At 42.3% G+C, this 25,077-nt stretch overlaps 1 protein-coding gene across 2 annotated transcripts in view; it reads right to left on the bottom strand.

Annotated features, from left to right (window-relative positions):
• The window catches only part of TBX5 (T-box transcription factor 5), a 56,608-nt gene that overhangs the window by 7,232 nt on the left and 24,299 nt on the right, over positions 1-25,077 (bottom strand). For both annotated transcript variants that reach the window (XM_070762294.1, XM_070762293.1), the window contains exons 4-8: positions 24,195-24,314; positions 22,994-23,141; positions 10,790-10,942; positions 7,806-7,897; positions 1,458-1,684 (exon numbers count right to left, since the gene is read on the bottom strand). In XM_070762294.1, the coding sequence (XP_070618395.1) occupies positions 1,458-1,684; positions 7,806-7,897; positions 10,790-10,942; positions 22,994-23,141; positions 24,195-24,314 (740 nt within the window). The remainder of the gene's footprint in view (positions 1-1,457; positions 1,685-7,805; positions 7,898-10,789; positions 10,943-22,993; positions 23,142-24,194; positions 24,315-25,077) is intronic.

The following is a 25,077-nucleotide window of genomic DNA, read 5'->3' as shown; positions in this document are numbered from 1 at the left end:
CCTCCCCCTGGAGTGGGAAGGGAATGGGGATTTTGCAGTATCCTCCCCCTGGAGTGGGGAGGGAATGGGGATTTTGCAGTATCCTCCCCCTGGAGTGGGGAGGGAATGGGGATTTTGCAGTATCCTTCCCCCGGAGTGAGATGGGAATGGAGATTTTGTAGTATCCTCCCCCTGGAGTGGGGAGGGAATGGAGATTTTGCAGTATCCTTCCCCCGGAGTGAGATGGGAATGGGGATTTTGCAGTATCCTTCCCCCGGAGTGAGATGGGAATGGAGATTTTGCAGTATCCTTCCCCTGGAGTGAGATGGGAATGGAGATTTTGCAGTATCCTCCCCCTGGAGTGAGATGGGACTGGAGATTTTGTAGTATCCTTCCCCCAGAGTGAGATGGGAATGGAGATTTTGCAGTATCCTTCCCCTGGAGTGAGATGGGAATGGAGATTTTGCAGTATCCTTCCCCTGGAGTGAGATGGGAATGGAGATTTTGCAGTATCCTCCCCCTGGAGTGAGATGGGACTGGAGATTTTGTAGTATCCTTCCCCCAGAGTGAGATGGGAATGGAGATTTTGCAGTATCCTTCCCCTGGAGTGAGATGGGAATGGAGATTTTGCAGTATCCTCCCCCTGGGGTGAGATGGGAATGGAGATTTTGTAGTATCCTTCCCCCGGAGTGAGATGAGAATGGAGATTTTGCAGTATCCTCCCCCTGGAGTGGGGAGGGAGTGGAGATTTTGCAGTATCCTCCCCCTGCAGTGGGGAGAGAATGGAGATTTTGTAGTATCCTCCCCCTGCAGTGGGGAGGGAATGGAGATTTTGCAGTATCCTCTTCCTGGAGTGGGGAGGGAATGGGGATTTTGTAGTATCCTCCCCCTAGAGTGGGGAGAGAATGGAGATTTTGTAGTATCCTCCACCTGGAGTGGGGAGGGAATGGAGATTTTGTAGTATCCTCCCCCTGCAGTGGGGAGAGAATGGAGATTTTGTAGTATCCTCCCCCTGGAGTGGGGAGGGAATGGAGATTTTGTAGTATCCTCCCCCTGGAGTGGGGAGGGAATGGAGATTTTGTAGTATCCTCCCCCTGGAGTGGGGAGGGAATGGAGATTTTGTAGTATCCTCCCTCTGGAGTGGGGAGGGAATGGAGATTTTGTAGTATCCTCCCCCTGCAGTGGGGAGAGAATGGAGATTTTGTAGTATCCTCCCCCTGGAGTGGGGAGGGAATGGAGATTTTGCAGTATCCTCTCCCTGGAGTGGGGAGGGAATGGGGATTTTGTAGTATCCTCCCTCTGGAGTGGGGAGGGAATGGAGATTTTGCAGTATCCTCTCCCTGGAGTGGGGAGGGAATGGAGATTTTGCAGTATCCTCCCTCTGGAGTGGAGAGCGAGCGGAAATTTTGCAGTATCCTCCCCCTGGAGTGGGGAAGGAATGGTTCCTGTTCCCATCCCACTCTAAAGGTCCAACTCACCTGGTCTCTTGGTGCAGTGGTAAACCTGCCCGTGATCCTGAGATACAGGATACGGGTTCGCAGGTGGTAACAAGTCCTGGGAACTGCTAGAGACACTATTCTCACACTGGAACTGGGATCCAAGGTTAGAAGACGCCGAGAGAGACCTGCCTTCAGCACTGAAGGGACTGTGGTTAGAAGACACCTTTTGCCGAATTGTGCTTCTTGGGACAACAGGATATTCCTTGCTGAAAGCAAAAAAAAACAAACCTGGTTTGTGTGTACAATTAATGTCATGGCAACTTTGTGCTACAAGCAATTCTTCATTTCAAGCCAGTATCCATGGACAGTTGGGGGGGGTGTTCATTTTCAAGGTCAGCAAAAGTTCTTAACCAATGTGTCTTGTGCACAAAATTGACAACTTTCAATAATGGAACAATGAAATAATAATAAAATAATAAAACTAGACACAAGAATAGATTTTTTTTCCCTGAAGGCCATCACTCTGCTAAACAAGTAATTCCCTCGCCACTGTCAAACGGAATGATGAGTGCAAAAATGGTGGGAGGCCTTAAGCCTAAAACCGATCAGGAAAGACTTCATGAACTCAATCTGTATAGTCTGGAGGACAGAAGGGAAAGGGGGGTCATGATCTAAACATTTAAATAGGTTAAAGGGTTAAATAAGGTTCAGGAGGGAAGTGTTTTTAATAGGAAAGTGAACCCAAGAACAAGGGGACACAATCTGAGGTTAGTTGGGGGAAAGATCAGAAGCAACAGGAGAAAATATTATTTTACGGAAAGACTAGTAGATGCTTGGAACAAACTTCCAGCAGACCCGGTTGGTCAATCCACAGGAACTGAATTTAAACATGCCTGGGATAAACATAGATCCATCCTAAGATAAAATACAGACTAGCCCTACATGGCATCGGACCAGAATACCTCCAGAACTGTCTTCTGTCGCACGAATCCCAGCCGCCGATAAGGTCCCACAGAGTTGGCCTTCTCTGCGTCCTATCGACTAAACAATGTTGTTTGGCGGGCCTCAGGGGAAGACCCTTCTCTGTGGCAGCCCCGGCCCTCTGGAATCAACTCCCCCCAGAGAACTGCCCCCACCCTCCTTGTCTTTCTCAAATTACTTAAGATCCACTTGTATCGCCAGGCATGGGGGAATTGAGACATCTCCCCCAAGCTTATATAGTTTTATGTATGGTATGCTTGTGTTGTATGATTTTTAAATGATGGGTTTTTAGATGCTTTTTAATATTAGATTTGTTTACATTGTCACATTGTTATTATTGTTGTTGTGAGCCGCCCCGAGTCTCCGGAGAGGGGCGGCATACAAGTCTAAAAAATTATTTCGTAAACTACTCAAGACTCACTTATACCGCCAGGCATGGGGGAGTTGAGACACCTTTGCCCCAGGCTTTTTTATACTTTGTTTTATGTTTGGTATGAATGTGCTGTTTGGTTTTTAAAATAATGATAGGGTTTTATATGTTTTTTAATATTAGATTTGTTCCACCACTATATTGTTTTTATTACTGTTGTGAGCTGCCCCGAGTCTTCGGAGAGGGGCGGCATACAAATCTAATAAATAATAATAATAATATTATTATTATTATTATTATTATTATTATTATTATTATTATTATTAAATTAATTATTATTAGATGGACCATGAGGTCTTTTTCTGCCATCAATTTTCTATCTTTCTATGCCAGTCAATGATTTACTGCTCTCTACATGGGGCTACCTTTGAAAAGTGTTCGGAAACTTCAGATCGTGCAGAATGCAGCTGCGAGAGCAATCATGGGCTTTCCCAAATATGCCCATGTTACACCATCACTCCGCAGTCTGCATTGGTTGCCGATCAGTTTCCGGTCACAATTCAAAGTGTTGATTATGACCTATAAAGCCCTTAATGGCATCTGACTAGAATATCTCCAGGACCGCCTTCTGCCGCACGAATCCCAGCGACCGGTCAGGTCCCACAGAGTTGGCCTTCTCCAGGTCCCGTCGACTAAGCAATGTCATTTGGCGTGACCCAGGAGAAGAGCCTTCTCTGTGGCGGCCCCGACCCTCTGGAACCAGCTCCCCCCAGAAATCAGAGTTGCCCCCACCCCCCTTGCCTCTCGCAAGCTCCTTAAAACCCACCTCTGTCGTCAGGCATGGGGGAATTGAAATTTCTCTTCCCCTTAGGCTTATATAATTTATACATGGTATGCTTGTATGTATGAGTGGTTTTTTTAAAATTGGGGTTTTTTAGATTGTTTTTAATATTAGATTTGTTTACATTGTCTTTTTATATTGTTGTTAGCTGCCCCGAGTCTTCGGAGAGGGGCGGCATACAAATCTAAATAATAATAATAATAATAATAATAATAATAATAATAATAATAATAATAATAATAATACTGCTCGTTCTTGTCTGCTTGCTTCCCGCTACACAATAGTAATACCAACTTCCCCCGCGAACATTCCCCTGCGAGAGCTACGTGCCTTGTAAACTTACATTCCAGATAACCCTCGATCACTAAAGCAGTGATTTTCAACCTTTTTTGAGTCGCGGCACATTTTTTACATTTACGAAACCCCGGGGCACATTGAGTGGGGTGGGGTGGGGCTAAAAAAAGTGTGGACAATTTTTTTTCTCTCTCTCTCTTTCTCCCTTTCACTCTATTTCTCTCTCCCTCTTTCTCTCCCTTCCTTCCTCTTTCTTTTTCTCTCCCCATCCCTCTTTCTTTCTCTTCCTTCCTCTCTTTTTTGCTCTCTTTCTCTCTCCCCCTACCTTCCTCTATGTCTTTCTCTCTCTCTCCTTCCTTCCCTCTCTTTCTCTCTTGCTTTCTTTCTCTCTCTTTCTCTCTCTCTTGCTTTTTCTCTCTCTCTCTCTCGTTCTCTTTCTCTCTCACTCGCTCTTTCTCTCTTTTGCTTTCTTTCTCTCTCTCTCTTGCTTGCTTTCTCTTTCTGTCTCTCTCTCTCTCTCTTGCTTGCTTTCTCTTTCTCTCTCTCTTGCTTGCTTTCTCTTGTTCTCTTTCTCTCTCTCTTGCTTTCTCTCTCTCTCTTTTGCTTTCTTTCTCTCTCTCTTTCTTTCTTTCTTTCTCTCTCTTTCTCTCTTTCTTGCTTTCTTTCTCTTGTTCTCTTTCTCTCTCCTGCTTTCTCTCTCTCTCTCTTGTTCTCTTTCTCTCTCGCTCGCTCTTTCTCTCTTTTGCTTTCTCTCTCTCTCTCTCTTTCTTTCTTTCTCTTTCTTTCTCTCTCTCTTGCTTTCTTTCTCTCTCTGAGCTTCGCGGCACACCTGACTATGTCTCATGGCATACTAGTGTGCCTCGGCACACTGGTTGAAAAACACTGCACTAAAGGAACTGTTGTATGTTGTGGACGGACCTATAGGAAAATGTTGGGCTTCGCCAAGGAACCTGTTTGCCACAAATCTGCACTCAATTTTCCCGAGGAAGAAAGAATCCACCCGAGGAAGAATCTATCATACGGCGTCCATCTGTGTTTCCCCCAATAGCTACCATTTCACCATCCATCTATCCCTTTCCCCTGAAAGAGAAATGCCCTGAAACCTATAAAATGTATATACAAGGAGAGCTGGAACATTTAGTCCAATTAGAAACATGTGCTTGTCTGTGTTGGGAACGCAATATCTTTCCCACCCTGGATCGCTGCCTTTGGTTAAAACGTCCTCGTCTTCTCCCAAGTTCCATTAAGGCCAAGGACGAGCTGGAATCGGTATCGGCCACCTGTTCATAATTTCCCCACACCCCCTCCGCCCAAGGAAGAGCCCAAAGTTTGGTTTCTGACATCAGCCCTGCTTTGTTTCCAAGACAGAAGGCAGGATGGGGCCACGGAAAGGACGTTGGGTTTAATTTCAGTGGGAAATGTTTTGCAGCGCATCATAACCGCCACATGTATTGAATTATCTTCTCCTGCGTTAAAACCCCCGTTCAGTTTGCAGGATGGTCTTGATATAAAACCTGCCCTTATCAGACTGCCAACCTTTGGCTGAGAATCCATTGCGTTTCCCATCGACCAGATGTCAAGAAAACATCTGGAGAGACCCCCAAAGGTGCTTTTCCAAAAGGTGGCTGGACTTCCTGGGTGTTTTCCCCTGAAAACATTTCACTTTCATCCAAGAAGCTTCTAACCCAAGGGTGAAATTCTGAAGAACCGGTAGCAGAAGTTTTGAGTAGTTTGAAGAAATGGAAGTGGAAATTTTGAGTAGTTTGGAGAACTGGTGGATAAAATTTTGATTAGTTTGGAGAATCAGTAGTGAACATTTTGAGTAGTCTAGAGCAGTGATTTTCAACCTTTTTTGAGCCACAGCACATTTTTTACATTTACGAAACCCTGGGGCACATTGAGGGGGGGGGGGCTAAAAAAGGTTTGGACAAAAAAAATCTCTCTCTCTCTCTCCCTTCCTCCCCTTCGCTCTATTTCTTCCTCCCTCTTTCTCTCCCTTCCTTCCTCTTCCTTTCTCTCTTTCTCCATCCCTCTTTCTTTCTCTTCCTTCCTTCCTCTCTTTTTTGCTCTCTTTCTCTCTCCCTCCCTCTATGTCTTTCGCTCTCTCTCCTTCCCTCCCTCTCTTTCTCTCTCTCTCTTTCTTTCTTTCTCTTTCTCTCTCTTGCTTTCTCTTGTTCTCTCTCTCTCTCTCTTGCTTGCTTTCTCTCTCTCTTGTTCTCTTTCTCTCTCTCTCTTTCCCTTTCTTGCTTTCTTTGTCTCTCTCTCTTGCTTTCTTTCTCTCTTTCTCTCTCTCTTGCTTTCTTTCTCTCTGAGCTTCGCGGCACACCTGACCATGTCTCGCGGCACACTAGTGTGCCGTGGCACACTGGTTGAAAAACACTGGTCTAGAGAAACAGCAGAGGAAATTTTGAATAGTTCAGAGAACCAGAAGTGGACATTTTGAGTGGTTCAGAGAACTGGTAGAGGAAATTTTGAGTAGTTCGAAGAACTGGTAGCGTAAATATTGAGTACTACGGAGAACCAGAAATTTTAAGTAATTCAGAGAACTGGAAGCAGAAATTTTGAGTGGTTTGAAGAACTTGTGGAGGAAATTTTGATTAGTTTGGCGAATCAGTAGTGGACATTTTGAGTAGTCTAGAGCAGTGTTTTTCAACCACTGTGCCGTGGCACACTAGTGTGCTGCGAGACATGGTGAGGTGTGCCGTGAAAAAGGAAGCTCAGGTTCCAGTCTCGCAACTTTTTGCTGAGTGAGAGAGAGAGAGAAAGAGAGAGAGAAAGAGTGTGTGTGAGAGAGAGAAAGAGTGAGAGAGAGAGAGAGAGAAAGAAAGAGAGAGAAAGAGAGAGAGAAAGAATGTGAGAGAGAGAGAGAAAGAGGGAGAAAGAGAGAGAGAAAGAGTGTGAGAGAGAGTGAGAGAGAGAGAAAGAGAGAGAGAAAGAGTGTGTGTGTGAGAGAGAAAGAGATAGAAAGAGTGTGAGAGAGAGTGAGAGAGAGAGAAAGAAAGAGAGAGAAAGAGAGAGAGAAAGAGTGTGAGAGAGAGTGAGTGAGAGAGAGAGAGAAAGAGAGAGAGAAAGAGTGTGAGAGTGAGAGAGAGAAAGAAAGAGAGAGAAAGAGAGAGAGAAAGAGTGTGTGTGTGTGTGTGTGTGTGAGAGAGAGAGAGATAGATATAAATGAGCAAAAAGGGGAGGGAAAAAACAGAAATGAGAAAATGATTGAGACAGAGAATGAAAGGAAAGAGAGAGAAACAAAAGAGAGAGAGAAGTGACTCTTGATTTAAAGCATATGATAAAAAGCACCCAAAGAATAAGAGAGGGAAAAAACCCAGCCCTCACCTGTTTTTGGACACACACACACACAAGCGTGGGGAGGAGACAGGGATGGATAAAGAGAGGAGAGTGTCTTAGGGTGTCATTTTGTGTCATTTTGGTTGGTGGTGTGCCCCAGGATTTTAAAATGTAAAAAATGTGCCGCGGCTCAAAAAAGGTTGAAAATCACTGGTCTAGACTCTAGAGAACCGGTAATGGAAATATTGAGTAGTTCGGAGAACTGGGAAATACCACCTCTGGCTGCCCCAGAGTGGGGAGGGAATGGAGATTTTGCAGTATCCTTCCTCTGCCACGCCCACCAAACCACACCACGCCCATTAAGCCACACCCACAGAACTGATAGTAAAAAAAATGGATTCCACCACTGTTCTACCTTCTTCTAGCTTCTTGGATGAGAAGCTGAAACAAAAAAACAACACCAAGGAAATCCAGTCGCCTCTCTTGAAAAATCATTTTTGGGTCTCTTTAGAAGTTCACTTGACATCTGACAGATGGGAAACACTTTGGAAAGGTTGAGAATTCTGGAATCTGAAGCCCAGGCTGAGGTTGAGAAACACAGCCCTGAATAACAACTCACCTTTGTACTCGAGACATTCGGTGCAATTCCATATCGTCGCTGCCTCTAAATCCTTTTGCGAAGGGGTTGTTTTCAATCTTGAGTTGGGTAATCTGAAATGAAGAACCAGAAAGAAAGGGGGGGAGGAATCAAAACATGTTGGGACGACAGCCACTCCCCATCAATCATCTACAATGAATCTGCCCTGAAGAAGGAGTCAAGCTATTCTCCAAAGTAGCAGAAGGCAAAACCAGAAGCAATAGATGGAAACTAATCAAGGAGAGAAGAAACCTAGAACTAAGGAGAAACCTCCTAAAAGTGAGAACAATTAACCAGTGGAATGACTTGCCTCCAGAAGTTGTGGGTTCTCCATCACTAAGAAGAGATTGGACAGCCATTTGTCTGGAATGGTATAGAGCAGCGGTCCCCAAACTACGGCCCGTGGGCCGGATGTGGCCCGCTGAGGTCTTTTAACCGGCCCGCGGCAGCACACGAGATTTTACCAATCGGTATAATAAGAGAGAGAAAGAAGGAGGATTAGCGAGGGAGAGAGAATTGAAGAGGAGAAAGAGAAAGGGAGAGAGAGAAAGGGAGAAATAGAGAGAGGGGGAGAAAGTGTGAGAGATACAAAGAGGGAGAGTTAGAAAGAGAGTGAGTGACAGAAAGAGAGAAGAGAGAGAGTGAAAGAGAAAGAGAGAGGGACAGAGAGAAAAAAAGAAAGAGAAAGAGGGAGAGATAGAGACAGAGAGAAAGGAAGAGGAAAAGATGGAAAGAGAGAGAGAGAAAGAGAAAAATGAGAAAATGAAGGAGGGAAAGAATGAGGGAGAGGAAAATGAAACAAATAAGAGAAAAGGAAGAGGTAAGAGAGAAGTGGAGAGGAAGGAGGGAGGGAGGAGAAATGGAGTTTGTTGATTTAAGTTTAAATTTACTTGTTAATAAAGAAGTATAAATTACTTTATTACTTAATTAATTAATTACTTAATTACTTATTACTTCTTTATTTTAAATATTGTATTTGTTCCCATTTTGTTTTTTACTTTAAATAAGGTATGTGCAGTGTGCATAGGGATTTGTTCATAGGGTTTTTTTTTATAGTCTGGCCCTCCAACAGTCTGAGGGACAGTGAACTGGCCCCCTGTGTAAAAAGTTTGGGGACCCCTGGTATAGAGTCTACTGCTTGAGTCAAGGGGTTGGACTAGAAGACCTCTAAGGTCCCTTCCAACTCTTTTATTCTGTTATCCAGATCTATGCAAAACAATTTTTCTTCTCTGAGAAGTAACCTACTGTCATTCCTCAACACCCGTTATCAAAAAGGAAGTTCATCCCAACAAGCTATTGATCACATCTTTTAGTACATGGTACGTAAGCTACTTTGGTGTTGCCATACAGTAAACTAACAATGGTAGTCTGTAAAATATAGAGACCGTATCTTTATGGAAATATTACTGTTTGACCATAAGAGGGCACCAGCACCGTTCCCTTTGGGGGGAGTTACTTTGTTAGGGATATCTTGGCCTGTGAGTTGTATTATTCTTGCTGTGTGCAGCTTGTAAACTATTACAGCAGTGATTTTCAACCTTTTTTGAGCTGCGGCACATTTTTTACATATACAAAATCATGGGGCACATTGAGCGGAGGAGAGTGCGGGGGCTAAAAAAAGTTTGGACAAAAATTTTTCTCTCTCTCTCTCTCTTCCTCCCTTTCACTCTATTTTTCTCCCTCTCTCTCTCTCTTCCTTCCTTCCTCTCTTTTTTGTTCTCTTTCTATCTCTCCCTCCTTCCCTGCCTCTCTTTCTCTCTCTCTCTTGCTTGCTTTCTTTCTCTTTCTCTCTTGCTTTCTTTCTCTCTCTTTCTCTCTCTCTTGCTTTCCTTCTCTCTCTCTTTTTCTCTCTCTTGCTGAGCTTCGCGGCACACCTGACCATGTCTCGCGGCACACTTGTGTGCCACGGCACACATTGAAAAACACTGTATTAGAGTTATATTGTTGTTTCTCTATATTTGTAAATAATAATATTGCTGTATATACAATGACAAGTTGTAGTCATTGTCTGGCTAACCCACATTACGTACATCCACAACAACTCTGCTTAATGTATGTTGAAGGTTTTGCACCGAAATATACTAACAACGTCATAAAGCACATGTTTTACATGATGACACTTCTCATATCGCTTCCTCAACTGGAAATATCTGCAGAGAAAGATCTCCGGGACACAACACAAGCACACAACACCCTAAGCTACCACATCTCTACATGTGGAAGTCCATCCATTGAGAATTTCCCCACCACTGTTTTTCTTCTCAAAAGAAAGTTGTGTGGCCTTTTTGTTCTACCTAGTTCCTACGTTGACTTGCAATGTCTTTCTTGTTGCTTGGGAATGTGTGATAGCAAATCAGAAGAGAAGAGGAGAGAAGAGGAGAGGAGGGAAGGAAGAGGAGAGGAGAGAAGAAAAGAAGAGAGAAGAAAAGAGAAGAGATAAAAGAGGAAGAGAAGAGAAGAGATGAAGAGAAGGGGAGAGGAGAGGAGGGAAGGAAGAGGAGAGGAGAGAAGAAAAGAGAAGAGATAAAAGAGGAAGAGAAGAGATGAAGAGGAGAGGAGAGAAGAAAGAGGAGAGAAGAGGAGAGAAGAAAAGAGAAGAGATAAAAGAGGAAGAGAAGAGATGAGATGAAGAGGAGAGGAGGGAAGGAAGAGCAGAGGAGAGAAGAGGAGAGAAGAAAAGAGAAGAGATAAAAGAGGAAGAGAAGAGATGAAGGGAAGAGGAGAGGAGAGGAGGGAAGGAAGAGGAGAGAAGAGGAGAGAAGAAAAGAGAAGAGATAAAAGAGGAAGAGAAGAGAAGAGATGAAGAGAAGGGGAGGGGCAAAGGGAAGGGAAGGGAAAGGAAGAGAAGAGAAGAGAAATGGAGAGGAGAGGAGAGATAAAAGAGGAAGAGAAGAGAAGAGATAAAAGAGGAAGATCCATCGTTACTCCCTTGCGGCAAAGCTACTTCCCAAAACCAGCCACTTTACCTTGTGATTCTGATAGGAGGTCACTGCAATGAAGGCCGTCTCTGGGAAGACGTGGGTGCAGAAGGCGGTGTTTTTGGAGCCAAACCCGTTGTTTTCGTCTGCTTTGACAATATGCAGCCTGGGCTGGTATTTGTGCATGGAGTTGAGGATAATCTGCAAAGGAAGGGCAAAAGGAGGGCAGCCTCAATCACTTGGGGTGGAGAGAGGGTCACCAGGTCTCTACACCAAAGAGACCTTCTGCAGGCCTCCCTTCCAGAGTTCTGCCTATGAAGGAAGGAATGGCCCACCATACATCCTCTTTCATTACAAAGGAAAGATATGTACAACATCATCACCATCTATTATTATTATTATTATTATTATTATTATTATTATTATTATTATTATTATCATTATCATTATCATTATTATATTACTACTACTATTATTATTATTATTATTATTATTATTATTATTATTATTATTTATTAGATTTGTATGCCGCCTTCTCTGAAGACTCCGGGCAGCTCACAAAGCACAAATGCATCTAAAATGCATCCTCGGAGAAGGGCGGCATTTATTTATTTATTTATTTATTACTTAGATTTGTATGCCGCCCCTCTCCGAAGACTCGGGGCGGCTCACAACATGTAAAAACAAATCATAAGCAATCAGACAAATTTAAAATATTTAAATATTTAAAAAACCCCATATGCTAACAGTCACACACACAGACATACCATACATAAATTAAACGTGCCCAGGGGGAGATGTTTCAGTTCCCCCATGCCTGACAGCAAAGGTGGGTTTTAAGGAGTTTACGGAAGGCAGGAAGAGTAGGGGCAGTTCTAATCTCCGGGGGGAGTTGGTTCCAGAGGGCCGGGGCCGCCACAGAGAAGGCTCTTCCCCTGGGGCTCGCCAACCGACATTGTTTAGTTGACGGGACCCGGAGAAGGCCCACTCTGTGGGACCTAATCGGTCGCTGGGATTCGTGCGGCAGGAGGCGGTCTCGGAGATATTCTGGTCTACAAGTGTAATAAATAATAATAACAACAACAATAACAACAATAATGATAATAACAATAAAAATGACAACAAGAACAACAAGAACAACAAGAACAACAAGAACAATGACAACGATGACAAAACAAAAAACAAAACAAAACAACAACAATAACAATATCTAATTAATCAAAAACTACAAGCTAAAATCCCAATATATTAAAACCAGTCAACCAATTCAGTCAAAACCACACATCACATTTACCATGATCCATTATAATCGGTTCTCCATACTACAAGGAACCTAATTCACACAACACTAAGCCCCAAGCTGTGATTTGTAAAGTTCTGGGGTGGGATTATTAGCTTGAGTGTGTCACTGGGGATCATGGGTGAGGCAGTCCAACACAAAGAAGGAAGAGGAAGAGGATGAACGCAGAACCGGTAGAAAAATCTTGATCAGTTATGCAGAACTGGTAGAAAAACAAATTGATATTTTTTTTCACCCTTCTGGGCTCTGGGTATGTTTTCCCTATCGCAATAAATGAATGTATATAATAATAATAATAATAATAATAATAATAATAATAATAATAATAATAATAATAATAATTATTATTATTATTATTATTATTATTATTATTATTATTATTATTATGTCAGTACAACACAGCAAACAAGATCCCTATGCTGGATTTCATATTTCATCACCAGTCGGGCACTTCCCAAGCACCTAGGACTGCGTGATGTAGTGGCGAATTATGTTTGCCGATCCCAGCAAAGCGGCCTTTTGCAATTGACAGGTGGAGATTTTGTCAATTCCGATGGTTTTCAAATGTCCGCTGAGATCCTTTGGCCCTGCGCCTAGCGTACCAAGGACCACTGGGACCACTTTCACGGGCTTATGCCAGAGTCGTTGCAGCTCAATTTTTAGATCTTTGTATTTCACTAATTTCTCTAGCTGCTTCTCCTCAATTCTGCTGTCTCCTGGGATTGCGATGCCGATGATCCATACTTTCTTTTTCTCCACAATCACATTATTATTATTATTATTATTATTATTATTATTATTATTATTATTATTGATTAGATTTGTATGCCGCCCCTCTCCGAAGACTTTAGAAGAGCTGTGTGTGTGTGGGTTTATATAGTAGATAATGTATATTTTTGTGTGCCTGTGTGTGATATGTATGTCCACATACGGCATATACACATAGAATTAATAGTATACTTTGGATGTTCAGTCATAGTAAATAGAGAGGGAAATTGTATCTCTTTGAGGAGAGGAGAGGCCAGGTGAGTGACGTCAAGTTGGCCACCTTTAAGCCAATCACGTGACCTCTAAGCCACCACCCTCCAGGCACATGGTCGTCATGCCACTCCCACCTGGTCACATGGCCAGCAAGCCACACCCACAAAACAAGCCAGGGCCACAGTGTGGTAGTAAAACATTTTGCAGCCCTACACTGCCTCCTCTTCGCCCTCCAGAAGGCTGAAAAAATTAACGCATGCGCACTGGAGCTGACACAGGACAATGCAGGGGTGGGCAGCAGGTAGGACGGAGTGGAACACAGTTCCACCGGCAGAAATGAAAATCAGCTCCAGCTGATTGGCAGCTGTCATTTCCTGGATTCCTGGTCTCGGCGTGGTTCTCCTTTTTTTCCTTGCCTCTGTTGCTGCGTCTGGGCTCCTTGCTTTTTTCCTCTTTCCTCCTTCCTGGCCTCGGACGAGCTTCCCTCTCTCCTGCCCGGCTACCCTCCAGCCTCTCGCGGAGAGGAGCAGAAGGCATTGGTAGAAGCGGCGCTGGCAGCATTTATGCTTCTGACAGCATCTGTTCACCTAGCTAGCCAGCCGGAGGCGGGGGGGCTGACCCAGGGAGGAGAGCACAGGAAACGCGAAGCAAATCCCACAGAGTTGGCCTTCTCCGGGTCCCGTCGACCAAACAATGTCGTTTGGTGGGCCCCAGGGGAAGAGCCTTTTCTGTGGCAGCCCCAGCCCTCTGGAACCAACTCCCCCCAGAGATTAGAACGGCCCCCACCCTCCTTGTCTTTCGCAAATTACTTAAGACCCACCTTTGTCGCCAGGCATGGGGGAGTTAAGTTATCCTTTCCCCCCTAGGCTACTACAAGTTATGCATGGTATGTTTGTGTGTATGTTTGGTTTTTTATAATAAGGGTTTTTTACTTGTTTTTATTAATTGGATTGTTCATGTTGTTTTACCGCTGTTGTTAGCCGCCCCGAGTCTGCGGAGAGGGGCGGCATACAAATCCAATTAATAATAATAATAATAATAATAATAATAATAATAATAATAATAATAATAATAATAAAAAATTGTGAAAGGCTGTAAGTCGAGGACTTACATGATGATCATTCAAGCCACTCCCACCTGATCACATGGCCGGTAAGCCACTCCTACCCAGTCACGTGACCATTAAGCCACGCCCACAAAATAAGCCACACCCACAGTGTGGAAGTAAAAATTTTGGCTGCCCATTATTGGGACAATGCCTCGCGTGATCTCCAATATGGCTCTAAGTTCACCCTCACAGTCTATTTACAGAAGGCATTCTTGTCCTACCAAACATCTCAAACCATTCCAGGAGGAACAGATGGAGACGGGCTTCAACCCAGACACATGCCCCACCTTTGTTGTGACACTGCTTATAAGCAGCATGTGTCTCAAATTGTCCCTCTCCTGCTGCTTATTATTATGCGCTCTTTGCTTGGACCGGCTTGAAAGCGCCCTCAAAGTCACTGTGGTGAGCCCCCTTCCCCAACGGCGGCTCCAACCTTCCAAGCATGTGGTCGAATGTTATTCTTTTGAACAAACCCCGAAAGGAAAACAAGCAAAAAAAACCCGAGAGCAAAACGAAAACATTCAGAGGCGTCTAAGCACCGAACCACAATCTGCCTCCAATGCTTAGTGTGAGCATTCCCACACTGGGCTTATTACCAATGTTAGAATACCGAACTTGAGAAAGAGTATATGTGGCCACAGTAGTTATTAAGCCAATAACACAGAATAATCAGTAAGAGTATAAATATAATTAGTTGTATTTTTTAACATATTACATTTGTCTTGTGTGCTGTGTTTTTATGCTTATTCTGTGAGCCGCTCTGAGTTTTCGGAGAAGGGTGGCATACAATTATTGTTGTTGTTGTTGTTGTTAATATTATTATTATTATTATGTATGTTTGTTTATTTACTTATTTACTTACTTACTTACTTACTTACTTACTTACTTACTTACTTACTTACTTACTTACTTACCTATTTATTTATTGGATTTGTATGCCACCCCTCTCTGCAGACTCGGGGCGGCTAACAGCAATAATAAGACAGCATATAATAATAATCCAATAATAAAAGCAATTAAAAACCCATTATAATAAAAACCAATCATACATACAGACATACCATGCATAAAATTGTAAAGGCCTAGGGGGAAAGGGTATCTCAATTCCCGGCAGAAGTGGGTTTTAGGTAGCTTACGAAAAGCAAGGAGGGTGGGGGCAATTCTGATCTCAGGGGGGGAGTTGGTTCCAAAGGGCCGGGGCCGCCACAGAGAAGGCTCTTCCCCTGGGTCCCGCCAAGCGGCATTGTTTAGTTCACAGGACCTGGAGAAGACCCACTCTGTGGGACCTAACTGGTCGCTGGGATTTGTGCAGCAGAAGGCGGTCCCGGAGATAATCTGGTCCGTGCCATGAAGGGCTTTATAGGTCATAACCAACACTTTGAATTGTGACCGGAAACTGATCGGCAACCAATGCAGACTGTGGAGTGTTGGTGTAACATGGGCATATTTGGAAAAATATATTGCATTATTGTTTTGTTGTTATTGTTGTTGTTGTTGTTGTATATTATATTATATACAGTGTTCCCTCGATTTTCGCAGGTTCGAACTTCGCAAAAAGTCTACACCACGGTTTTTCAAAAATATTAATTAAAAATACTTTGTGGGTTTTTTCCCCTATACCATGGTTTTTCCCACCCGATGACGTCATATGTCATTGCCAAACTTTCATCTGCTTTTAATAAATATTTTTTTTAATAAACTTTCATAAATAAACATGGTGACTAATAATCTAAATGGTTGCTAAGGGAATGGGAAATTGCAATTTAGGCGTTTAAAGTGTTAAGCTTAAGGGAAGGTTTGTGATACTGTTCATAGCCAAAAATAGTGTGTTTACTTCTGCATTTCTACTTCGTGGAATTTCGACTTTCGTGGGCGGTCTCGGAACGCAAATAAATAAATAATAATATAATAAATAAAAATAGTGTATTTACTTCCGCATCTCTACTTTGCGGAATTTCTACTTTCACGGGTGGTCTCGGAACGCAAATAAATAAATAATAATATAATAAATAAAAATAGTGTATTTACTTCCGCATCTCTACTTCGCGGAATTTCGACTTTCGCGGGCGGTCTCGGAACGCAAATAAATAAATAATAATATAATAAATAAAAATAGTGTATTTACTTCCGCATCTCTACTTTGCGGAATTTCTACTTTCACGGGCGGTCTCGGAATGCAAATAAATAGATAATAATATAATAAATAAAAATAGTGTATTTACTTCCGCATCTCTACTTTGCGGAATTTCTACTTTCACGGGCGGTCTCGGAATGCAAATAAATAAATAATAATATAATAAATAAAAATAGTGTATTTACTTCCGCATCTCTACTTTGCGGAATTTCGACTTTCGTGGGCGGTCTCGGAACGCAAATAAATAAATAATAATATAATAAATAAAAATAGTGTATTTACTTCCGCATCTCTACTTTGCGGAATTTCTACTCTCACGGGCGGTCTCGGAACGCAAATAAATAGATAATAATATAATAAATAAAAGCCTGATGGAGTTAAGAACCAACCAGACACGTTTAAATGAAGTCCTGCTCTTTTTTGGGTGGGGGAAGAGCTCCTTGTCTTCCTGATTTATGATGGCTAGGAGCGGAGCCAGCCGTAGGATTAATTCAACCTTGGACTGGGCTTGACTCCATTCCGGGATCCCAGATCATTTAACACATTGTACTGATTTGGCTTTACAAGGCCTGGCCGCCTTCCTTTTCATCTCCCCCCTTTTTCTCCCCACTCCACGCGACTGTGAGTGCCACTTGGAGAGGCGAGCGTTCAATTAGAGTCAACTGTTGACAGATTGTGGCGGCTGCCCGACACCCCTCAACCGCTTCCATCCATTTAAGCCCAACCTGATTCTCGCGGTTAAAAAGAACTCATATTGGCTGAGCTTCAAGGCGCAAGCTCCGAGTTAATCAAGGCCTCGATGCGACGAAGCCCGCTGGATAAGTCTTGGGAGAAGGGCGGCATACAAATCTAATAAATTATTATTAATATTATTATTTATTTATTTATTTATTTAATTGGATTTATATGCCGCCCCTCTCCGAGGACTCGGGGCGGCTCACAGCATGTACAGAAAAAAACAGGAAACAATAATAACAATCCAATTTATACCTTAAAAAAAACAATCTTAAAATTCTAATTAAAAACTATCAATATCATTCATTCAACAGTCAAACTAAAGCATTCATCGGTCAGGAGGGAAGGTCTAAGGAACCCCAGGCCTGGAGGCAAAGATGAGTTTTTAAACTTTTTCGGAAGACGAGGAGGGTGGGGGCAGTACGAATCTCTGGGGGGAGCTGATTCCAGAGGACCGGGGCCCCCAAAGAGAAGGCTCTTCCCCTAGGTCCCGCCAGCTGACATTGTTTGGTTGACGGGCCCCAAGGAGACCAACTCTGTGGGACCTCACCGGTCGCTGGGATTCGTGCGGCAGAAGGTGGTCTCAGAGATTGTCTGGTCCTATGCCATGTTGTTGTTGTTGTTGTTGTTGTTATTATTATTATTATTATTATTATTATTATTATTATTATTATTATTTAATTGAATTTGTATGCCGCCCCTCTCCGAGGACTCGGGGCTGCTCACTGCATGTACAAAAAACAGAACAATAATATGAATCCAATTAATAATACATTAAAACAATCATTAAATTCTAATTAAAAGAAAAACGTATAATAATAATAATAATAATAATAATAATAATAATAATAAAAAAAAATTAAAAAAATTAAAAAAATAAATTCATTTATTCATAGAAGAGCCAACTTTGCCTACCCCTGGTATAGTGGAATGTCTCCTGCTTGAGATCTCCCTCCCACCTCTCTCTTTCTTGCTCTCTCTCTCTCTCTTTCTCTCTCTCCCCCCTCTCTCTTTCTCCCTCCCTCCCCCTCTCTCTTTCTTGCTCTCTCTCTCTCTCTTTCTTTCTCTCTTTCCCCCTCTCTCTTTCTCTCTCCCCCTCTCTCTTTCTCTCTCTCCCCCTCTCTCTTTCTCCCTCCCTCCCCCTCTCTCTTTCTCCCTCCCCCCTCTCTTTCTTGCTCTCTCTCTCTCTCTTTCTTTCTCTCTTTCCCCCTCTCTTTCTCTCTCCCCCTCTCTCTTTCTCCCTCCCTCCCCCCTCTCTTTCTTGCTCTCTCTCTCTCTCTCTTTCTTTCTTTCTCTCTCCCCCTCTCTTTCTCCCTCCCCCCTCTCTCTTTCTTTCTTTCTCTCTCTCTCTCTCTCTTTCTCCCTCCCCCTCTCTCTTTCTCCCTCCCTCCCCCCTCTATCTCCCTCTCTCTCTTATAAAGCAGTAGGGTAGATGGATCAGATTAAAGGTACTTTATCATTGAAAGGAGAAAAGGAATTAAGAATATCAATTCCAGAAAGACTTATATTTGCTGAACGAGACCACCTGCTGTTCTCAAAACCTAAGCAGGGTCCGACTTAGTTAGAATTTGGCAGAGCATCCTGGCACTGGAGATTACTTTGGGAATTTAAAAAAAAAAATGCAGAAGAAGCCAATGGCAAACCATTAGCCAAGAAAGCTAATCACTGTTTCTATCTAATCACTGACATTGAGCTTGGGAAAGATTTATTTTATTGCGGCAGATTTTACCAAAGATTCACAGCACTGTGGTTAATGTGAAGCAGAAGCTGATGGTGGGTGGAACTCAAAAGAAAGAAAAGAAGGGAGGGAGGAAGGGGGAAAGAAAGAAAGAAAGAAAAAGAGAGGAAGGAAGGAAGGAAAAAGAAAAAAGATGGAAAGAAGAAAGGAAAAGTAAGTAAGAAAGAAAGGAGTAAAAAGAGAGGAAGGATGGAAGGAAGAAAAAATGGAAAGAAGGAAGGGAAAGAAAGAAAGGAAGAAAAAGAGGAAGGAAGAAAAAAGATGGAAAGAAGGAAGGAAAAGAAAGAAAGGAAGGAAGGAATAAAAACAGAGGAAGAATGGAAGGAAGAAAAAAATGGAAAGAAGGAAGAAAAGAAAGAAAGAGGAATAAAAAGAGGAAGGAAGGAAGGAAAAATAAAAAAGATGGAAAGAAGAAAGGAAAAGTAAGTAAGAAAGAAAGGAATAAAAAGAGCAAGGATGGAAGGAAGAAAAAATGGAAAGAAGGAAGGAAAAGAAAGAAAGAAAGAAAGGAATAAAAAGAGGAAGGAAGGAAGAAAAAAGAAAAAAGAAGGAAAGAAGGAAGGAAAAGAAAGAAAGAAAGAAAAGGAAGGAAAAGAAAGAAAGAAAAGGAATAAAAAGAGAGGAAGGAAGAAAAAAGATGGAAAGAAGGAAGGGAAAGAAAGAAAGAAAGAAAAAGACAGTTTGATCTAGTAGTTAGGGAACCATTTAGAGATCTGGAGATGGTGAGTTCTACTCCCGCTTTAGGCAGGAAAACTAGTTGGATGACTTTGGCCAATCACCCGGACACAATGAGTTCTAGTCCCGCCTTAGCCTTGAAAACTAGGTGGGTGACCTTGAACCAGTCACCCAGCTCAGCCCAATTCATTGATGCTGTTGTTATCGTTTGGGGCAACATAATAATAATAAGGTGTATTGGGCATGTTTACTACCTTGATTTTTAAAATAAAAATAATAATTCAAAATTTTATAAAAATATGGGCCAGGTTTGTAAGATCCAGTCTGTTACGGTTTTGTAAGTCAAGGTGGAAATTACATATTGTCTGTATTTATATATTATCTTATACAATATAAGCAGTGCATCATATTATTTGAATAGAGCGATATTTACCCTGTTTCCTCCAAAATAAAACATCTCCTGATAATCAACCCAATCGGGCTTTTGAGTGCAGGGCAATAAGGCCAAGCACGTTAATTTCAGGGTTCAAAAGAAAAAAAACCTTCCTTCCTTCCTTCCTTCTTATTTTGGGAAAACAATATACGATATTAATGCTCTTATAACCCAAACCTTTAAAGATAAAGTTGTACTTTACATCATCAATATTAACTCTGATTTCCGAAATGTCAGTGGTTTCCCCTCCCCCCTTTTGTTAATATTGTTCTTCGACTTAATATTTTATGTGGCTTCAATACAGTGATATTTATACAGTGTTAAAGTTCTTGAGACTCTTTGGGTTGGATAACTTAATGAAGAAGAAACCAAGACATGTTCTGTCAGTACCAGTTACTCTTTAGGTTGTCACTATGGCAAGTTTGAACATTATTTGACTTTTTCATAGGTCAGTGCTGACAAGCATCAGATCGTTTAAATGTTGCATCCAAAAGTAAAGGTAGAAGGTTAAGGATGTTTTCATCCCTAAAGCAAAGCTGGACATTAAGCCTCTTCTATTTTGATCTCTTCGTCTCCATCCCTATGTGGTTTAGGGGTGAAATTCAACAGTTTCTAACACGTTCAAGAGAACTGGTAGCAGAAGTTTGGAGTAGAAACATAGAAACACAGAAGACTGATGGCAGAAAAAGACCTCATGATCCATCTAGTCTGCCCTTATAATATTTCCTGTATTTTATCTTAGGATGGATCTATGTTTATCCCAGGCATGTTTCAATTCAGTTACTGTTGATTCTTCCTTCCTTCCTTCCTTCCTTCCTTCCTTCCTTCCTTCCTTCCTTCCTTTCTCTTCCTCTCTCCCTTCCTTCCTTCTTTTCTCTTCCTCCCTCCCTTCCTTCCTTCTCTTCCTTTCCTCCCTTCCTTCCTTCTTTCCTTCCTCTCTTCCTCATTCATAGAAACATAGAAGATTGATGGCAGAAAAAGACCTCATGGTCCATCTAGTCTGCCCTTATAATATTTCCTGTATTTTATCTTAGGATGGATCTATGTTTATCCCAGGCATGTTTCAATTCAGTTACTGTTGATTCTTCCTTCCTTCCTTTCTCTTCCTCCCTTCCTTCCTTCTCTTCCTTTCCTTCCTTCCTTCTTTCCTTCCTCCCTTCCTCATTCATAGAAACATAGAAGATTGATGGCAGAAAAAGACCTCATGATCCATCTAGTCTGCCCTTATACTATTTCCTGTATTTTATCTTAGGATGGATCTATGTTTATCCCAGGCATGTTTCAATTCAGTGACTGTGGATTCTTCCTTCCTTCCTTCCTTCCTTCCTTTCTCTTCCTCTCTCCCTTCCTTCCTTCCTTCCTTTCTCTTCCTCCCTCCCTTCCTTCCTTCCTTCTCTTCCTTTCCTTCCTTCCTTCTTTCCTTCCTCCCTTCCTCATTCATAGAAACATAGAAGATTGATGGCAGAAAAAGACCTCATGATCCATCCAGTCTGCCCTTGTACTATTTCCTGTATTTTATCTTAGGATGGATCTATGTTTATCCCAGGCATGTTTCAATTCAGTGACTGTGGATTCTTCCTTCCTTCCTTCCTTCCTTCCTTCCTTTCTCTTCCTCTCTCCCTTCCTTCCTTCCTTCCTTCTCTTCCTTTCCTTCCTTCCTTCTTTCCTCCCTCCCTTCCTCATTCATAGAAACATAGAAGACTGATGGCAGAAAAAGACCTCATGATCCATCTAGTCTTCCCTTATACTATTTCCTGTATTTTATCTTAGGATGGATCTATGTTTATCCCAGGCATGTTTCAATTCAGTGACTGTGGATTCTTCCTTCCTTCCTTCCTTCCTTCCTTCCTTTCTCTTCCTCCCTCCCTTCCTTCCTTCTCTTCCTTTCCTTCCTTCCTTCTTTCCTCCCTTCCTTCCTCATTCATAGAAACATAGAAGACTGATGGCAGAAAAAGACCTCATGGTCCATCTAGTCTGCCCTTGTACTATTTTCTGACAAGAGACATCAAAGGCACGAAAGCAGATGAAAAAAACAAACTTTGGGATAAATGGTACAACTGGATTGAGAAGAGAATAATTTAAAGAGATGACGAGAGATCAAAACATATTTAGATAATAACAGATGAAATATACAAATACAAAAGTTTAATAAGTGAAATTCATCTTATCTCTTTACTGATGAAGGTTACTAATTAAATCAGAAATAGTTGCATATTGATTCAGAAATGGGTTATGATCTGCATATGTATATGTTTTTTTCTTTTTATTATATTGGAAAATTTAAATAATGTTTAGGGTTGATCTATGTCTATCCCAGGCATGTTTAAATTCAGTGACTGTGGATTGACCAATCCCGTCTGCTGGAAGTCTATTCCAAGCCTCTACTACTCTTTCAGCAAAATAATATTTTCTCACGTTGCTTCTGATCTTTCCCCCAACTAACCTCAGATGGTGCCCCCTTGTTCTTGTGTTCACTTTCCTATTAAAAACACTTCCCTCCTGAACCCTATTTAACCCTTTAACATATTTAAATGTTTCGATTGTGTCTCCCCTTTCCCTTCTGTCCCCCAAACTATACAGATTGAGTTCATGAAGTCTTTCCTGATGGGTTTTATGGTTAAGACCTTCCACCATCTAAAACACTGTACACCAGGCATCTTCAAACATGGCAATTTTTAAGACTTGTGGATTCCAATGAGTTCCACGCTTCGACAACTCGATTGTTGAAATCATATTTTTTACAGTCAAGTTTGGAGCGGTTAATATTAAGTTTGAATCTGTTGCGTGCTCTTGTGTTGTTGTGGTTGAAGCTGAAGTAGTCATTGACCGGTAGGACGTTGCAGCATATGATCTTGTGGGCAATACTTAAATCGTGTTTTAGGCACCGTAGTTCTAAGCTTTCTAGACCCAGGATTGTTAGTCTATTTTTGTAGGATATTCTGTTTCGAGTGGAGGAGTGAAGGGCTACAACTCAATATCTACAACTCTGGGAGTTGGAGTCCACAAGTTTTAAGGTTTCCAAGTTTGGAGAATCCCAATGTGATGCTCATAGCCATCCGCAATTATGTCCTCTACCAGAGCCACAACTTCAAGAGGTAGCAATCTGATCAAACTCTAATGCCATCTGGAACAGCTAAGTCATACTTACATGGCCAAAGGGGTCGAGATGATTATTGGTCAACTTGAGCTTTTGGAAGGAAACCAGCTGTCTCATCCAATGGGCCCCAGTAGCCGGTGAATCTGGATGGACATACAATCTTCCAGGCATAGATGGTTCAGCCTTCCCAGTTACTGACCTATCAAAAGAAACAAAATACACCTGTATTTTGGAGTTGTACTTCCTCTTAGTTTGGCCCTTAGCATGGCAGGGCTGTAAATATTCTGGCCCTGAGCCATTTAGGGCTTTAAAGGTGTTTTGTCGAGGTCTCTGGTAGAATCCTCCCGAAAATTCACAGATACAAATTTCAGGCACACACACATTTGAAAATTCAAAACAATGTTCTTTATACCGAAAATCCAAATAAACTAAGCCCTCTTTTGGTATAGCAAAGAGCACTCGTCTCCAAACAAACTGGTAATTTGTACAAGTCCCTTATCAGTTCTGAGATACTTAGCTTGCAGCTGTGAGGCAATTCACAGTCCTTCTTCTTTCACAAAGTGAAACACACTTTGCTCTGATTTAGTTTCAAAGCGGGGGGAAAATCAGTACACAAAGGTCGAAGTCAGCAAGGCAAGCATGAAACACAAGGATCAGATAATCCTCCTCAATGGCCAAACCCACAGGCTGCTATTTATAGCAGCCTCACTAATGACCACAGCCCCACCCAACCACAGGTGGCCTCATTTTCTTTGATAATAATCTCTCAGTTGTTGCTGCTTATGCATCGCTCTCCGCATGCGTGGCTGTATCATTAACTCTTGTTCTGAATCCAAGGAGGAGCTAGATAATTGATCTTCTGAGCTGTCTGCCCCACTCTCCTCCTCCCTCTCACTCATGTTTTCTTGGTCAGAGGAGCCTTCATCATCAGATTCCACCGGGAGCAAAACAGGCCTGCAGCATGTGGATGGATGTCTCCCCCACATCCACAGTCCTTGGGGCAGGAGCTGGGCCAGAGCTAACCACAACAAAAGGTGATAACCAACACCTTGAATTGCGTTCGGAGACCGACTGGTAACCAATGCAGCGCGCGTAGAGATGGAGTAATACGGGCTTAACTGGATATACCCATAATTGCACGCAACGCTGAAGTCTCCGAACACTCTTCAAGGGTAGCCCCATGTGGAGCACATTGCAAGAGTCAAGAGATGTTTTTGGATTGGGTCTGTGATCCCAACCTCTAGCGTCCTACCATTTATTATCTGCAAACTTGTATCGATGGTCATCGGAGGGTACGATGTCCATTAGAAGAATATACTTCGTTTTGGGGTTCAGCCCAGTCACTTTGACTTTGTAGCTTGGGAACATTCGTCTGAAAGCAAAACAAGAAGATAAGGAACGTCCTTCAAATTAGAAACAAATGTCCTGGGACAGAGACTGTATCGTAACCTTAACCCAGGGGTCTCCGAACTTGGCAATTTTAAGACTTCAACTCCCAGAATCCTCCAGCTAGTTGTGCCAGCTGGAGAATTCTGGGAGTTAAAGTCCACAAGTCCTAAAGTTGCTAAGTTTGAAGACCTCTGCCTTAAATGGTAAGGTTGGACGAGTATGTACACAAACCATAGCAACACAACAGAAGAGTGACATCCGAGAGGATTGGCATCGTAAAATAGATTTGGAACCCAAACTGGATGCAATATTCCAAGTCTGATCCCAACCCTCAAAGTGTTTCCTTTTCCTCTCCTGCAAATTTATGAGGATTAGGGAGGGGCTGGCCTGAGACACTTTCTTAGATTACATTTCTGAGGAGAGAAGAGGGAGAGGGAGAGAAAAGAAGAGAAGAAAGATTATAGGACAGGAGAGAAGAAAAAGAGAAAGAAAGAAAAAGAGAAAGAAAAAGAGAAAGAGAAAGAGAAGAAAGATTATAGAACAGGAGAGGAGAGAAGACAAAGAGAAAGAAAGGAGAAAGAAAAAGAAAGAGAGGAAAGATTATACAACAGGAGAGGAGAGGAGAAGAGAGAAGAGAAGAGACATTAGAGGAAAGGAGAGGAGAAGAGACATTAGAGGAGAGGAGAAGAGAGAAGAGACATTAGAGGAGAGGAGAAGAGAGAAGAGAAGAGAAGTGAAGAGAGATA

Source organism: Erythrolamprus reginae, chromosome 10, assembly GCF_031021105.1.
Source record: "Erythrolamprus reginae isolate rEryReg1 chromosome 10, rEryReg1.hap1, whole genome shotgun sequence".
Taxonomy (NCBI): Eukaryota; Metazoa; Chordata; class Lepidosauria; order Squamata; family Dipsadidae; genus Erythrolamprus; species Erythrolamprus reginae.
This window is presented reverse-complemented; position numbering and strand designations above follow the sequence as displayed.